The sequence below is a fragment of the Lepus europaeus genome, chromosome 6, assembly GCF_033115175.1.
Source record: "Lepus europaeus isolate LE1 chromosome 6, mLepTim1.pri, whole genome shotgun sequence".
Classification (NCBI taxonomy): domain Eukaryota; kingdom Metazoa; phylum Chordata; class Mammalia; order Lagomorpha; family Leporidae; genus Lepus; species Lepus europaeus.
The window spans coordinates 122,466,110-122,483,890 of NC_084832.1; the positions used below are offsets into that span (position 1 = coordinate 122,466,110).

At 46.2% G+C, this 17,781-nt stretch overlaps 1 protein-coding gene across 1 annotated transcript in view; it reads right to left on the minus strand.

Annotated features, from left to right (window-relative positions):
• Positions 1-17,781, minus strand: part of DENND5B (DENN domain containing 5B) — a 206,569-nt gene that overhangs the window by 78,313 nt on the left and 110,475 nt on the right. The window contains exon 4 of the mRNA XM_062195035.1: positions 3,942-4,129. Within this exon, the coding sequence (XP_062051019.1) occupies positions 3,942-4,129 (188 nt within the window). The remainder of the gene's footprint in view (positions 1-3,941; positions 4,130-17,781) is intronic.

Consider the following 17,781-nt stretch of genomic DNA (forward strand, 5'->3'; position numbering starts at 1 on the left):
TAAAACGTCACTGTTACCACTTTTTAAAAAAAATTTATTTATTTATTTGAACATCAGAGTTACAGAGAGAGAGGGAGAGACAGAGACAAAGAGAGATCTTCTATCCCCTGGTTCACTCCCTGCGGACAGTCGCAACTGGACTGGGCCAGAAGGAAGCCAGGAGCCAGGAGCACCCAGGTCTCCTATGTGGGTGCAGGGACTCAAGCACCTATGCCATCCTTCACTGCTTTTCCAGGAGCGTTAGCAGGGACTTGGATAGAAAGTGGAGCAGCCAGAGCACAAACCAGCACCCATATGGGACGCGGGCGTCGTTTCCAGCAGCTTTACCTGCTCTGTCACCGCCCCAATTATTAACACTTTAAAACACCGGCCCCCCACTATTAACACTTTAAAATAAAATGCAACTGAGTGGCTGGCATCATGGTGCAGCAGGTTAAACTGTCACCTGTAATGCTGGCTCCCGTACAGACGCCAGTTCACGTCCCAGCCGCTTTATTTCCGATCCAGCTCCCTGCCAATGCTCTGAGAAAGCAGTGGAAGATGGTTCAAATCTTTGGGCCTCTGCACCTACATGGGAGATTCAGATGGAGTTTCAGGTTCCTGGCCCAGACCTGGCCTTTATGGCCATTTGGGCACTAAACCAGCAGATGGGAGGTATCTGTCTCTCCCTCTCTGTCACTGTGCCTTTCAAATAAATAGATATTTTGTTAAAAATGCAACTGACTAGTTTATCTTAATTTCCTTCAAAATTTAAAGGATTTACTTCTTCAAATCAGCACGACACTACATTAATTTAATCAAAGAGGAAAAAAAGAAAAACCAGGGGGGCTGGCGCCGTAGCACACTAGGTTAATCCTCCGCCTATGGTGCTGACATCCCATATGGGCGCTGGTTCTAGTCCCGGCTGCTCCTCTTCCAGTCCAGCTATCTGCTGTGGCCTGGGAAACCAGTAGAAGATGGCCCAAGTCCTTGGGCCCCTGCACCCACATGGGAGACCAGGAAGAAGCACCTGGCTCTTGGCTTCAGATCAACGTAGATCTGGTTGTTGCGGCCATTTGGGGAGTGAACCAATGGAAGGAAGACCTTTCTCTCTGTCTCTCTCACTGTCTGTAACTCTATTTGTCAAATAAATAAATAAAAATCTTTAAAAAAAAAAAAAAGAAAGAAAAACCAGGGAATTGAGAAAAGAGGTAAAATAGCAAAAAGCAAAAAATATATCTAGGTCCAAAGAACAGTTTGCATGTCTTCTTCTTCTTTTTTTTTTTAAGATTTATTTAATTATTTGAAAGGCAGAGTTATACAGTCAGGGAGACAGAGTGATCTTCCATCTGCTGGTTCACTCCCCAGATGAGCCTGGAACTGCATTTGCGCCTTCCATGTGGGTACAGGTGATATGGGATAGCTAGATTGGGATCACGATCTGGAAGCCACACCTCCCCTGCCCCATGTAATCCTATCCACTCACATGACCTCTTCCCCAGGATACACCTCCCCTTACCTGGAGGCAGTACTTTGTAACCACACACCTTTTCTAAGTTCATAAGAAGCCTGATAAATGGGGAGGGGCCTCTCTCTCTACAACACGGGGCCCAAGTTCTTGGGCCAGCAACACTATTTTCCTCAATAGGGAGCTGGATCAAATGAGAGTAGCCAGGACACAAACTACTGCTCATACAGGACACTGGGACATTGGAATTGCAAGAGGAAGCTTAATCCACTGTGTTACAATGAAGCCCCTGCCTATGTATTTCATATGACCCATATCAAGCTATTTTCCTCTCAACAGAAATGCTAATTTGGTAGTGAAGTAAGCAGGCACACAGGTTAAAATTGATTAGGTTTGTGAGCTGGAAGACTATGCCTTCACCATGCCCCTGTGCGACCTCACGCCCTGATACCTTTGCCACGCCCTTGTGTGTCCTCATGCCCCTACCTGGCCACACCTGGGTGCCCACCAGCCAATCAGGTTAATTAACCACTCCCCTATGGAAGTGGGTTAAAAGCCTAGGACATGGTGTATCCCGCCCCTCTCTTCTTTGCCCTGGCCTCTAGCCAGCCGGCTGTAGCCCTGCACCTCCAGGGAAGCCACCCGTCCTAGGCTTCCTGGTGTAAATGCTCCTCCACGTGGCTGGTTCTTGGTGCTCGGTATGAACCCAGATTTACCCCTCTTAGATAAAGCTCTCACTCTCCTATGCATCTTTCACACTAAATAAAAGCTTAAAATGTACCATGCTGCCTCATTTATTTATGCTAGCATTTAGAATTCTTCTCTAAATATTAGGCAAGAACCCTTTCGGGCTTATTAATATTGGAGATTCTTAATAAGCATTTGGTGATATCGAATGGCACCCCAAATTCCGGTAACATATATGGCACCCCAGATGGCGCTTCTGGGGAGTTTTTTGACAGGCAGAGTGGACAGTCAGAGAGAGAGATAGAGAAAGGTCTTCCTTTTCGATTGGTTTCACCCCCCATTGGCCGCTGCAGCCGATGTGCTGCGCCGAATCGAAGCCAGGAGCCAGGTGCTTCTCCTGGTCTTCCATGGGGTGCAGGGCCCAAGGACTTGGGCCATCCTCCACTAAACTCCCGGGCCACAGCAGAGAGCTGGCCTGGAAGAGGAGCAATCGGGACAGAATCTAGCGCCCCAACCAGGCCTATTGAGCCACCTCGCTGGCACTTATGGGGAATTTTAAGGGGCCACATTTTCGTATAGATTTCAGGGGGTCATTTCCGATATCAGTAGGGAAAGGTTCATCAGAATAAAAGCAAAAAATAGAAGATTATTGGATCATTACTGAATAGAATGGCTATAGCACAATGTGTTACTTTAAATTCACTTATTAAAATAAGAACAAATAAAACTGAGGCTCAGCAGGAGGGATCTCAATAAAGAAAGTGCCAATTAAGTAGATAATAATAAAATGTAATTAACCATTTTATGTTTTTAATAGGCCAGGGATGCTCATCAATATTTCATTTCAAAAGCTTTACATTGCAATTTGAGTACCGTTAATAGCAGCTGAAAATCAGATTCAAAATGTTTATAAGAATTCTTGTTTATTTTCTTAAACACATGAAAACAAAACATACAGAAAACATTAAGGCGGCATAAAAGCCAGAGGTTAACACTTTTATCTCAACCACCAAGCCAAGCTGTCCTTTTGAACAGGCTGAGAACTGGCAACCAGGGACTACTACTGCATTTGATGTTTCCATTTGTCCCTAGCTTGCTGGAAGGTATTACTTCTCATTGGATGGAGGACAAACATCAAATTCACCGCAATGAACAACCGACTTTTAAAAGATATTAGAACCTGGGCCATATCGTTTAAAAACAAAACTTACAACGTGGATGTGGAGAAGAAATGAAACATCATTAGCACAACAACCACTGAGATCATGCCATTACTGCTCTGTCTTTCAAATGTATAGCTGTGCAAATCTGCCACTGTCCTACTGTGGCTGCCCCCTCCCCCCATTTACTTCAGAGGCAGAGAACTCCCACCTGTTGCCTCATTCCCCAAATGCCCAAGAGGGTGGGGGAGGGGATCCAAAGCTGGCAACTCAATACAGGCAGCCAATGCCGGTGGCGCGACCCCACCACTTAAGCCATCACTTACGCCTCCCAGAGTCTGCACTGGTTGGAAGCTAGAGTCAGGAGCTGGAAATAAATTCAGATACTGTGATGTAGAATGTGTGGGCTTCCCAGTGCTGAATGGTCTTGTTTTCAACCACGTTTCATTAATGACCTCATAACAGTAACCATCAGGACCCCCAATGCGCATTCTGTGGTGCATCCTGTCCTCCATCATACTTGGGAGACTGGGTCAAGTCACAGAGATGCAGTTTGGACAAAGATAACGCTACCCAACAAACGGAGACATGACCAAAGCCAACAAACAGCACCTGCTTCAAGACTTCATCATTCAATGCACGTTTACCTCTTGAGGCAGCTCTAGTTTAGAACGGTCAGTTCCTTCTTTCGACTGAAGGCCCATCAGATACGGGACAGGGGCGTCAAGGAAATGCAGGAGAGACGCAGGGAGAATGGGCACATACACGTGCTGCCACTGAAACGGGAACAGAAGTGTGGTGATGCCTTCTGCCACCGTCATCAGGCGCTGATAATCTGCACAGAGTAAGAGAACAGAGGGGAAGAATCCGAGTAAAAAGGTAATCGCTGCAGTAAGCTCGAAAATACCTATTTCAAGGGAAAAAAATTCTGCCTTAAAAATAAACAAGACATTTCTTCATGACCACGCAAAACCTTGGTCAGTTTATTCAACCATAATTAAAGTTTCACTTTATGGTTTTCAAGGAACATGGGTATGTGGGAAATGTCACCACACTCTGTTTTGTTTGTTTGTTTTTTTGACAGGCAGAGTGGACAGTGAGAGAGACAGACAGAAAGGTCTTCCTTTACCGTTGGTTCACCTCCAATGGCTGCCGCGGCCGGCGCACTACGCTGATCTGAAGGCAGGAGCCAGGTGCTTCTCCTGGTCTCCCATGCGGGTGCATGGGCCCAAGCACTTGGGCCATCCTCCACTGCACTCCCGAGCCATAGCAGAGAGCTGGCCTGGAAGAGGGGCAACTGGGACAGAATCCGGCGCCCCAACCAGGACTAGAACCCGGTGTGCCGGCGCCGCTGGCCGACACTCTGCTCCTTAAAATCAGTAGCATGTGAACTCACATCCCCTTTAAGTGTGAAGGAATCAAAAGCTATTAAAACTACTTGGGCACTTGGCCCACCAAAAATGTGTACAACACAGTATACAGCTACTGATCACTTTTTGTATATGTGTATACTTACATACACAGCCCCCAACTCCGCAGCTGTTTATTCTTGCATATATGACCATGTCTATAGCCTTGGGTAAAGTGATCATGTATATATATAATTTTAATTATTTATTTGGAAGCCAGAGAGACAGAAATCTCTCAATTTGTGATTTACTCCCCAAATGCTTGCAACAGCTGGGGTTGGGCTAGCCAAAGCCAAGAGCTGGGAATTCAATCTGCTTCTCCCACAAGGACAGCAGGGACCCAAGTACTTGGGCTACCACTGCTGCTTCCCAGGGTGTACAGAAAGCTGGAATTGGGAGTGGAATTAGAATCGAAGCCAGGCAATCTCAACACAGCATCTTAATCACTAGGCTAAATACCTGGCAGAATCATGCTTACTTTAGCCATCATTTTGTGGGCGCAAGAAATCAGGAGATAGGTACAATCAGCCACCTTAGGATATTTAGGCCTTACTACACAGTGTGACACCTCAGGATAAAGACAGCTATCAAGGAGTTACAGTTGCTTTTGTTGTTGTTGTTCTACCTTGTTTACATGAACTAAGTCATTAAAACAGAAAGCTGTCCACAACATTACAGTGCTCTTTTAAACCATTCTGCCATGGATGTTTTTACACATGTGCATGCCTACAACTCCTATTTAAACCGTTAAGGCAGATATATTAGAATCCAGTTTTTTAAAAAATAAATTTGAAAGAGTAATATGGTACATATATCATATATATAAATTATCAAGGGCAGAACCCTGCAATCAAATAAATCCGTGTTTGCACAGCAATTTGTACAGGTGACCCAGTCGTGCAGAAAATCAAAGAACATAAACAGTCACTTCAGGTCAGGTCTGGTTTTTTTTGTTTTGTTTTTTGCTGATAAATAAGTTACAAAAAGAACGCTTGGTTTTCAGAATTTTTTGGATTTGAGAAAGGAAGACAAGGTATGTGGATTTGTAAGAATCCTCTCACAGAACACAATGCACGCTAACAGTACAATCTGGAGCAGGAAGTGTTGGGGTAAATGTTTCTACAAGAGGTTAAGGAAACGATGAGCTGCTACTTGGTTCACATCAACTCAGAACGTTTCTGCATAAAACAGAGTATTCCCCATTAAAAACTTTAATGCCATGTTGCAATTTTTATTTCTTTAAAAGATTTATTTGTTTTTATTTGCAAGGCAGAGTGACAGAGAGAGCAAGAGTGACAGTGAGGGTGAGAGATCTTTCATCTGCTGGTTCACTCACCAAATGCCTGTAACAGCTGGGGCTGACTGGGCCGAAGCCCGGAGGCCACAAAAATCACGTCTCCCACACCGGTGGCAAGAACCCAAGCACTTGGGCCACCATCTGCTGCCTCTCAGGCTTATTAGCAAGAAGCTGATCAGAAGCACGGAGGAGCTGAGACTTGAATGGGCGCTCCAATGTGGAATGCAGCACCCAGAGGCAGCTTAACCCACTGTGCCACAATGCCCACCCAGAAAGTACATTTTATAATACGTGTACTGTTACTACACAGCAGACTATGTCCACAAAAACACCTACTCTGCTGTGGGTCAGCGCTGTCAGCCCTATGTAAGAGAAGCAGTCCATTTCAGGTCAAATCTATGTACCAATCTCGTGTGTGATTTCCAACAAGATTCCTCCCTCCCTCCCTCTCTTTCTTTCATGATTTATTTATTTGAAAGGCAGAGTAACACAGAAATGGCTGAAACAGCCAGGGCTCAGCCAGGCTGAAGCCAGGAGTCAAGAACTCCATTCAGGTCTCCCATGAGGATGGCGGGGACACAAGCACTTAGGCCACCATCAGGTGCCTCCCGGATGCATTAGCAGAGAGCTAGAATCTGAAGCAGAGCAGCAAGGACTTGAACTGGTGCTCTGAAAGGGGATGTGAGCATTCCAAGCAGTGGCTTAACCTGCTGTGCCAAAATGCCTGACAAACATTGTAATTTTTTTTTTAAAGATATATTTATTCATTTATTTGAAAGTCAGAGTTACACAGAGAGAGGAGGCAAAAAGAGAGAGAGAGAGGTCTTCCATCTGCAATTGGCTGCAATGGCTGGAGCTGTGTCGATCCGAAGCCAGGAGCCAGGAACTTCTTCTGGGTCTCCCACGTGGGTGCAGGAGCCCAAGGACTTGGGCCATCCTCCACTGCTTTCCCAGGCCACACCAGAGAGCTGGATCAGAAGTGGAGCAGCCAGGTCTCGAACTGGCGCCCATATGGGATGCAGGCACCCCAGGTCAGGGCGTTAACCTACTGCACCACAGAGCCAGCCCCATATTGTAATTTTAAAGGATCATCTTTAGTATTTTAAGTCTGCAACAGAATTTTGGTAATGAATCATCCACTACCCATAATCCAAGGGATCTTAAAGTTTTCCTTATGTGATTCATTAAGAACTCAAATTTTAAGTGAATCTCGTTTACACGGATACTTCTGAAACAAGCAGCAGGTGGACAGGGGTCAGTCAGCTGAGCACAAAAAGCTGACCCACCCAAAGGCCTGGGGTGGATATGTGCACACACAGAAGCACACAAACACGCTCACAAAATTCACACGCAGAGGCACACATGCACTCACAGAGAGGATCAGCTGAGGCACCCAGGAGAAGCAGGTCCTCTGTGAAGGGGAGGGGAAGGGAGGGGTCTAAGAAGAGGAGACACTGACACTCTCCACTGTCACTCTTCACAGCTGTCACTGGCAGATGGAGGAAGCTTGAGAGCAGGGGAGGGAGGCTGACCTCAAACCAGAGTCTGCTGGCTGCCCCAGGTTCAGCAGTGCTCAGCTCAGAGCTAAGTACTGCTCTGCACAGCACCACGCTACATGACATCACCTGCCCCATGGTTTGTCTTCCTTGCTGGCACTTCCTAAGGGCACAGGGACAGCTGTTTTTATCTCACTGCACCACAAAACAGAGCTTAGTCTATAGCCAGTGCTGACTAAACTTATTGATGCTTCTAACTGGAATACTTTTATGTGACACAGAACAAAAAAATCATTAGTACAAAGACAGGCCCATAACTAACTACAAAAAGATCAAATCCAGAAAAAAAGTCCTTAAATTCAGTTCTATGGCCATCCATTTCTTCTTTTTACTTTTTATATTTATGAAGTACAAAAACATTTTATATTTATTTACTATTTAATTTGAAAGGCAGAGCAAGAGAGAGAGAGAGAATTTTCCATCTGCTAGTTCACTCCTCAAATGCCTGCCAACAGCTGAAGCCAGGAGCCAGAAGCTCAATCTAGGTGTTCCATGTGGGTGACAGGGACCCAGGTACTTGAGCCATCACCTCCCAGGGTGTACGTCAGCAGGAAGCTGCTGTACCAAAACAAAGCTGGAACTCAAATCTCGGCATCCCAATACTGGGACGCAACAAGGAAATGCCAAGGAAGACCTTAACTGCTGAGCCAAATACCCACCACATGGCCATTCACCTCAATCAAGGATTGGGGCATTTTTTTTTCCGGTAACCTCAGCGTCTAGCATATAATGAAGACTCAAACAGATTTTTGGATAAATAAATGAATCAGTAGAATAAGAACATATAGTTTTGCTGGTATCCAGAATTTAGATACTAGCTTACACTTTGTCCACGTAAAATTAAAGAACTACTAATGTTTGTGTAAGAGAAAATGAGGTAAGAAACTGTTGATTGAAAATAATCACAATTCTTGGGATATTCATATTATTCAGTTAACTATGTGCATGTCCAGACACATTACACGGAAAATCCAAATACATGTACTAAACCATGGTTATTGTTCCTCATGCTGAGAACTGTTACTAAGTGACTCATTCCTACTACACGTAAGTAGATCTTACAGGGATCAGAACTGTGTTTCGAAACAGAAATACATTTCAATATTTTAACCCTTCCATATTAAAAATCTAAGTATTTTAACAGTGAAATACAATTCAGGTCTCCCAAGGCCCTTCAGAATGAGAAAGGACTCTCAGAACCTTTCACAGCTTTCTGGGAGTGACTAGAGATGAAAACGCCTGGTGTTGGGACACCAGGAAGGCATATTCCCCAGGTTCCTCCTGGAGTCTGAGCCCACTGACAACTCACTTCACTTACATGTTTCATCTTCTGATCATCTTAAAAACATACAGTATGTCCCATGTGGATGAGCTATTACAAAAACAATTAGACTATTCATGTCTCTAATTGCTAACCTTTTAAAATTGTTAGAGTTTTTTTTTTTTTTTTTTTTTTTTTTTGACAGGCAGAGTGGACAGTGAGAGAGAGAGACAGAGAGAAAGGTCTTCCTTTTGCCGTTGGTTCACCCTCCAATGGCCGCCGCGGTAGGCGCGCTGCGGCCGGCGTACCGCGCTGATCCGATGGCAGGAGCCAGGTGCTTCTCCTGGTCTCCCATGGGGTGCAGGGCCCAAGCACTTGGGCCATCCTCCACTGCACTCCCTGGCCACAGCAGAGAGCTGGCCTGGAAGAGGGGCAACCGGGACAGGATCGGTGCCCCGACTGGGACTAGAACCCGGTGTGCCGGCGCCGCAAGGCGGAGGATTAGCCTAGTGAGCCGCGGCGCCGGCAATTGTTAGAGTTTTTATGATGGAGTTTTATCGTTGTAAAAATAGTTATATAAATAAACCACTATCAGAAAGTTTTTTGGTACTGTTAATTAAAGATTAGCTTTTCTAAGATAATTGCTTCTTTAAAAAGTCAATGTTTCTAACTCAATTTCTTTTTAAAACACAATTATTAAAAAGAATAACACATTCACCTATAATTAACATTCACACCACATACACAGACATGCGCATACACAAAACTCTGGAACCAAAATATAGGTTTTAAAAAAATTGTTTTTATCCAACATCAGAAGGGAGAGGACACACCAGACTGGGAAAGGCCTCTGACTCTCTGTGCCAGCGCCCGCCCACAGAAACCCCAGAAACTCCTCTGTACTTCAACAAATGCCTGTGCTAACTTGTGGCACAGAGGGAGCGAGCACACGTGGGGAGCTGGGGGATGCTTTCCTGAAAAAAGACCAGTGGTATCATTTGTGCTCTGGCTGGATAATTTGGGGTGGGTCTAAGGAAATGGAGATTTGCTTTGCGTTGGGAGCTATCAGAAATCGGCAGTTCCAGGAGTGACGCCTCTGATCCACGGGAGGGCAGAGTACAAGTGAGTAGACAGCTGTCATGGGTTAGGAGGCAGCTGTTACTAATTTAATGAAAAGGTCTGGTTTTCTGTAGGCTGCAATAACCTGGCTTGTGGTTCTGTGAGGTGGCTTACATCAGACCAGTTTGTAGTGACCATGAGGCCTGGCTGTGAGCACCACATCAGGTTCCAGACTTCAAGTTGGCTTTTCCATTTCCTTCAGTTAGGAGCCAGACCCAGGTGAAAAGCTCAGGATCCTGAGCAGACAAATCTGTGCCAGTTGATTGCTTCTCAGCTCCAAATCAGCTCCGTACATGCTGTGATTAACAAGATGCTTGGAGTGTTTTTTCTTTTTTCTTTTTTTTAACAGGGAGTACCAAGTTAGGCTCTGCCAGTAGAGGGCACTAGCGAGACACCGCAAGAGGAAGGGGCGTCTGGTTCCAGTTGGCAATGGGCAAAGCTTTGTTCTCAGTGTGGTATGGATGGTCCCTGGGGAGGATTTGCATGTACATCTGGTGCAACACTGCCCTAGCAACACACCCGATGGTCTGTTCCTCAGTCACCTTCCCACGGCCCTCTCAACACAGACCTGGAACATGCAAGGTCACAACCAGTTTGTCTGACCTGGGTGGGCCTGCTCTCCAGCCACGACTCACCCGTGCCTTGATGGTGTTGCCTGCTTGGTGCCTGGAAGCCAGCTCTGGCTGCAGGCAAGCAACCAACCTTGCAACCAACATTTGTTCAAGAGGGTCTTAACCCTAGCTTAGGGATATGGCTATCCCCCACCAAGTCTTGTCCATTATAGCTTAATGATGCTACATATTACATGACTGGGTTTAAATTACTCTGGGATTCTCTGTCTCTAGGTTGGACCTAGGTTGAAAGGCACAGGATTTTAAGCAGTTAAATCAAGTCCCTATTGTCTTGGTATTTAAATTACTGTTGGTGGGTTCAACATTCTAGAAACTTAAGATTATGGACAATACCACTATGGGAGATGAAAATAAATTACACATTTCCTCTACTTCTATTAGACAATGACTCACAACTTTACCCTAACCCCACCCTGTCTCACAGCCTATGCCTATTCTTTTCAGTTCTATATTCTCTTCAAGATTGGCTGAAATATTACACATGTTTAAAGTATCCAATTATATAGGGAAAAAAGACAATTCTTTTTAATGGAATCAAGATATAACATTTTTTAAATGTAAATTTTTAAAATATGTTTTTAAAACATGCTTAAAATATTTATTTATTTATTTGAAAAGCAGTGATAGGAAGAGACGGAGAACAAACAGCTCTTCCATCCATTGGTTTACTCCTCAGATGGCCATAGTGAGCAGCAGGGACCTGGATTGGAAGCAGAGAATCCAGGTCTCAAACTGGTGCTCTTATACGGGATGCCAGTATTGCAGGCAGCAGCTTAACTTGTTGCACCACAACTAAGGCACCAACACTTACATATTTTTAAAAATGTTTATCATTTGGTACTCCAAGTGATGAAGTATACAGGAAGCTATTATTCTTTATTTTTCTAAAAAAGATTTATTTATTTACTTGAAAGGCAGAGTTACAGAGAAGGAGAGGCAGAGGCAGAGAGAGAAGTCTTCGACCAGTTGCTTCACTCCCCAAATGGCAACAACAGCCAGGGCTGGGCTAGATTGAAGCAAGGAGCCAGGAGCCAGGAGCTTCATCTGGGTCTCCCACGTTGGTGCTGGGGCCCAAGCACTTGGGCCATTTTTCATTGCTTTCCCAGGCATATTATTAAGGAGTGGGATCAGAAGTAGAGCAGCTGGGACTAGAACCGGCATCCACATGGGTTGCTGGTGCTGCAGGTTGTGGCTTAACCTGCTATGCCACAACTATGGCACCAAAATTTAAATATTTTAGAAAATGTTTCTCAATAGTACTCCAGGTGATGAAGTATATAGGATGCTTCTGGCACTGGAAGTTACTCTTAAAATACATAATGCAGGACTAGTGTTATTATTATTATTATTATTTTTGACAGGCAGATTTAGACAGTGAGAGAGAGACAGAGAGAAAGGTCTTCTTTCCGTTGGTTCATTCCCCAAATGGCTGCTACGGCCAGCGCGCTGCACCAATATGAAGCCAGGAGCCAGGTGCAGGGCCCAAGCACTTGGGCCATCCTCCACTGCACTCCCGGGACACAGCAGAGAGCTGGACTGGAAGAGGAACAACCAGGACAGAATCCGGTGCCCTGACCGGGACTAGAACCCAGGGTGCCGGCACCGCAGGTGGAGGATTAGCCAAGTGAGCTGCGGCGCCGGCCGCGGGGCTTGTGTATGCCATAACAGATTAAGCCACTGCTATAATGCTGGCACCACATATGGGTGCTGGTTCGATTGCCAGCTACTCTACTTACAATCCAGCTCCTTGCTAATGCACCTGGAAAAGTGCTGGAAGATGGTGCAAGTGCTTGGGCCCCTGCGACTCATGTGCAGACCCAGATGAAACTTGAGGCTCCTGGCTTCGTCCCAGCCAATGCGCCACTGTTGTGGTCATTTGAGGAGTGAACAAGTGGATGGAAGAACTATCTCTTTCTCTCTCTTTAACTCTGCCTTTCAAAGAAATAAATTTTTTTTTCCTTTTAGATTTACTTACTTATCTGAAAGTAAGAGTTAGAGAGAGATGGGGGGTGGGGGTGGAGAAAGCAACTGCACTCTCGTGTGCTGGTTTACTCCTTTACGCCCCAAATACTCAATGGTCAGGAGTGGACTGCCTAATCCATGACCGCTGCCCCCCAGGACTTCATTAGCAGGAAGCGGGCATCTAGAGGCACAGTGGGCATAAAACCCAGGCAGAATGATGTGGAATGTGGGCATCCCAACTGGCAGCTTAACAGCTAGGCCAATGCCTGCCCCAGTGAAGTGCTTTCCTGAGTTCAGTGAGTCATTCCAGCAATTTATAGAAACTGAGGGTGGGGTGTGTCAGAGAATCTTTGCATGTGTAACCCGGAAAGAAATGTAGGTAGAAGTGGCACTCCATTTGACTCTGGCATCAGAGTGAGGGGCTGAACCCTGAAACCTGTGGAGCCAGATGTTAATTTTGGGTACTTAGCATCAGAACTATATTGAATTGCTGGCTCCCAGTCAGTGTCTAAATTGGAAGGTGTCAGGAGGAAGAATCTCCCATTTGGTGTCAGAAAATGCAGCACTTGCTAGAAGGGCTGAGGCTTTGGAAAAAGAAAGAATGGAAGGATCCCTGGGTGGCTATGTGGTTATCGGTGGCACCGAGCAGCAGCTGCAATGGAATCGGTCATTAAAGTTCAAAGCTAACAGTGGAATTTACAGGTGGCTCCAACTCCAGGGAGTTGGTTCATGGGCTCTTAAGGAAATGCAAACAAGTAAGAAAAAAGATAAACATAAAATTCCTCAGTTATTGCTATCTGTAACAGCCAAAATGAAATTAAGAGTGCTGGGTCAGGCCTTGATACTGGACCAAGCTCCTATTTTAGTTAGTGTGAGCTTGACCATCTGCCTCAACGCCATCCCCAAATGGAAACATGTCAAACAACTTCCGAGGCTTCCAGTCACTGGGGAGAAGGGCAAAGCAAGAAACTACTGACACGAGGGGACAGCGAGTGAAGCTGTCTCACTATATGGATCAGTACCAGAAGCTTCCTCAAGAAACCTCGGGAGAGGGACTAAGTGGGAGCAGGGTCTGGTTTCAAATGCTGCAGAGTGGAAGAACATGCTTGGCGTATGCACGAAACACAGCTCACCATGGGACAATCGCAGGTGCCCATGTGTGATCCAGACATACTGGCTGTTCCTGAAGTAAGGGCTACTCCTGCAGACTGGCTAAAAGCCATCTTTTTTGGTTGGTAAAGATCTATTTAGGCCGGCGCTGCGGCTCAATAGGCTAATCCTCCGCCTTGCGGCGCCGGCACACCGGGTTCTAGTCCCGGTCGGGGCACCGGATTCTGTCCCGGTGGCCCCTCTTCCAGGTCAGCTCTCTGCTGTGGCCCGGGAGGGCAGTGGAGGATGGCCCAAGTGCTTGGGGCCTGCACCTGCATGGGAGACCAGGAGAAGCACCTGGCTCCTGGCTTCGGATCAGCCTGGTGCGCTGGCCGCAGCACGCCGGCCACGGCGGCCATTGGAGGGTGAACCAACTGCAAAGAAAGACCTTTCTCTCTGTCTCTCTCTCACTGTCCACTCTGCCTGTCAAAAAAAAATTTAAAAAATAAAAAAAATAAAAAAGATCTATTCATTTATTTGAAAGTCAGAATTACAGGGAGGGAGAGGGAGAAGGAGAGAGAGGAAGGAAGGGAGGAAAAGAGAGAGAGAAAAAGGGAGAGAGAGAAGATTGAAGAGAGAGGTATCTTCCATCTGTGGGTTCATTCTCTAAATGGCCACAATAGCCAGGGGTGGGCCAGGCCCAAGCCAGGAGCCTGCAGCTTCATTCAGGTCTTCCACATGGGTGCAGGGGCCCAAGCACTTGAATCTTCCATTACTTTCCACCTGCAGTGCCGGCATTTCATATGGGCACTGGTTCAAGTCCTGGCAGCTCAATTTCCGATTCAGCTCTCTGCTAATGCACCTGGGAAAGCCATGGAACACGGCCCAAGCCTCTGGGACCCGGCACTCATGTGGGAGACCTGGAAGCAGCTCCTGGTTCCTGGCTTGGGCCTGGCCCAGCCCTGGTGATTTTGGCCATTTGGGGAGTGAACCAGTGGGTAGAAGATTTTCAAAAATAAATAAATAAGTCTTTAAAAAAAGGTTATGAAATGAAGGCCACTGGAGCATGACTGACAATTTATGACTAGAAGGCTGCCAAATCTTTCAAGAAAATTTCAAGTAGGCTCCACTTTCAGAGAAGAATGACTCATGCATAGTTTACAAGAGGGAGGGAGACCCCTAAAGAGGGCCGAGGAGCCCTGCAGCGGCCCAGGCTTGCAGTGCAGTCTGGGTGTGTGCAACTCTCACTTCGATTGGGAAGAATCAAAGGAGATAACAAGGCCCCACAATGTTTTTTCTTTTTTCTTTCTTTCTTTTCTTTTCTTTTTTTTTTTTTTGACAGGCAGAGTGGACAGTGAGAGAGAGAGAGAGAGAGAGAGACAGAGAGAAAGGTCTTCCTTTGCAGTTGGTTCACCCCTCAAGTGGCCGCTGCAGCCGGCGCACCACGCTGATCCGAAGCCAGGAGCCAGGTGCTTCTCCTGGTCTCCCATGCGGGTGCAGGGCCCAAGCATTTGAGCCATCCTCCACTGCCTTCCCGAGCCACAGCAGAGAGCTGGACTGGAAGAGAAGCAACTGGGATAGAAGCTGGCGCCCCGACCGGGACTAGAACCCAGGGTACCGGCGCCACAGGCAGAGGATTAGCCTATTGAGCCGTGGTGCCAGCCAACACAATGTTTTTTCTTCTATCAAAAGTTCAGATATTGGCATTTAAAATTCTCCATGTTTGAATCCTTTGAAAAGGAACTATAATTCTAATCATCACTCTATTCTGCTCCAGATAAGTCCAGACTGTAGGAAAAGTGCTCTTTTCTGAAGTGTGGACCTAGAGGGTTCCTCCTGGTTCACCCTCTATTTAAAATGTCTCGCTGGTTACCACTGCAAAGTGACTGTGATGTGCACACTCCAAATAACAGATTGCATCTGTTAAAGTGGGCTGTGGTCCAGAATTCGAAATCAGTCTACAAGGACATTCTCATCACTGAAATCCATCTACTTGGATTCACTTTCGGCTTTTATGGTAATTGTTCAGGACTTGCAGCATTTTTTAATTTTATGACATAGCTTTGCTTGTGAAATAAAGGAGGTATCAGGTGTTACTAAAACCTCTTTAACATAGTCAGGAAGAGTGAAGGAGGGCACTAGAGTACAAATCAACATAATGGCTCTTTTATTTCACTCATTAAAATGAAATGTCTTCCTCTAATGGGAGAGACAATGTCAATGTTAAAATCTGCATTTACACAGCACTCTCATTTTATTCTCTAAAATTATTTACCATGATACCTTTTAATAGACCTATAGAGTGAGTTAATAATTTAAAAATAAATGTTGAGACAGATAACGAAAGGTAAGAGCAGTGACTGAATCAGTGAACTCTGGGGAAAGACTGAGGCAAGCCTGGTTCTCAGAGCCACCTAATTTGCTGTAGACCAGCACAGAGCACTTAGCTCCTCTGCACCCTGACCTCTTCCCGGATAAGACACGGACAGCAGCACTCACTGCTGAGAGGATTAAATGTAGGCGGAAAACCCAAAAAACACAGTCCATTTCTGAAGGATAATCCTGACATGGAATGATTTTAGCAAATGGTTACAAACTTACACAATGGCACATTTTTTATTTTTTGTATTTTAGTTTAGAAAAAAATCTAGTTCTGTAACCTCAAAATTCACTCTACTGTTCTCACCATAAGATCACATTACCAAAAACTATTCAGAGTACGAAAATATGTTTGTAAATACCCCTTCAACTGACACTGCAATCAGTAAATATTCATCAATGAAAATTTTCAATGAAGTCTCCAGAAACCAGAGGGGACAAGTTAATCAAACAGACAAGGGTTCAGCATACACCACAAGCACAGAGACGTGAAGTGTTATTTAAAAGAAATGTGATAGGCCGGCGCCGTGGCTCAACAGGCTAATTCTCCGCCTTGCGGCGCCGGCACACCGGGTTCTAGTCCCGGTTGGGGCACCGATCCTGTCCCGGTTGCCCCTCTTCCAGGCCAGCTCTCTGCTGTGGCCAGGGAGTGCAGTGGAGGATGGCCCAAGTGCTTGGGCCCTGCACCCCATGGGAGACCAGGAGAAGCACCTGGCTCCTGCCATCGGAACAGCGCGGTGCGCCGGCCGCAGCGCGCTACCGCGGCGGCCATTGGAGGGTGAACCAACGGCAAAAGGAAGACCTTTCTCTCTGTCTCTCTCTCTCACTGTCCACTCTGCTGTCAAAAAAAAAAAAAAAAAAAGAAAAAAAAATAAATAAATAAATAAAAAAGAAATGTGATAATGCAAAGCTTTTTCTTTTTCTAAAAAAAGCATGGCATATATTACAAAAGAACATTCATTAAATTCTCAACCCTGGAGCAAACATCTTGACTTTTTTTTAAAATTTATTTTATTTATTTTTTTATTTTTTGACAGGCAGAGTGAACAGTGAGAGAGAGAGAGAGAGAAAGGTCTTCCTTTTTGCCGTTGGTTCACCCTCCAATGGCCGCCGCGGTTGGCGCGCTGCGACCAGCGCACCGCGCTGATCCGATGGCAGGAGCCAGGTGCTTATCCTGATCTCCCATGGGGTGTAGGGCCCAAGCACTTGGGCCATCCTCCACTGTACTCCCTGGCCACAGCAGAGAGCTGGACTGGAAGAGGGGCAACCGGGACAGAATCCGGTGCCCCGACCGGGACTAGAACCCAGTGTGCCGGCGCCGCAAGGCGGAGGATTAGCCTAGTGAACAGCGGCGCCGGCCAACATCTTGACTTTTTAAAGTAACAGCGTTGTATTTTAAAAGTACCAACAGGGGGCCGGCAATCAAACCAGTACCCTTATGTAGTGCCAGCATCATAGCAGTGGCTTAATCTGTTTATGGCACCTGCGCCTGCAGCCCTGGCATCCCGGATTCTAGTCCCGGTTGGGGCACCGGTTCTGTCCTGGTTGCTCCTCTTCCGGTCCAGCTCTCTGCTGTGGCCCGGGAGGGCAGTGGAGGATGGCCCAAGTGCTTGGGCCTTGCACCTGCATGGGAGACCAGGAGGAAGCACCTGGCTCCTGGCTTCGGATTGGCGCAGTGCGCCGGCCGTAGCAGCCATTTGGGGGGTGAACCAACGGAAGGAAGACCTTTCTCTCTGTCCCTCTCTCATTGTCTAAATCTGCCTGTGGGAAAAAAAAAAAAAAA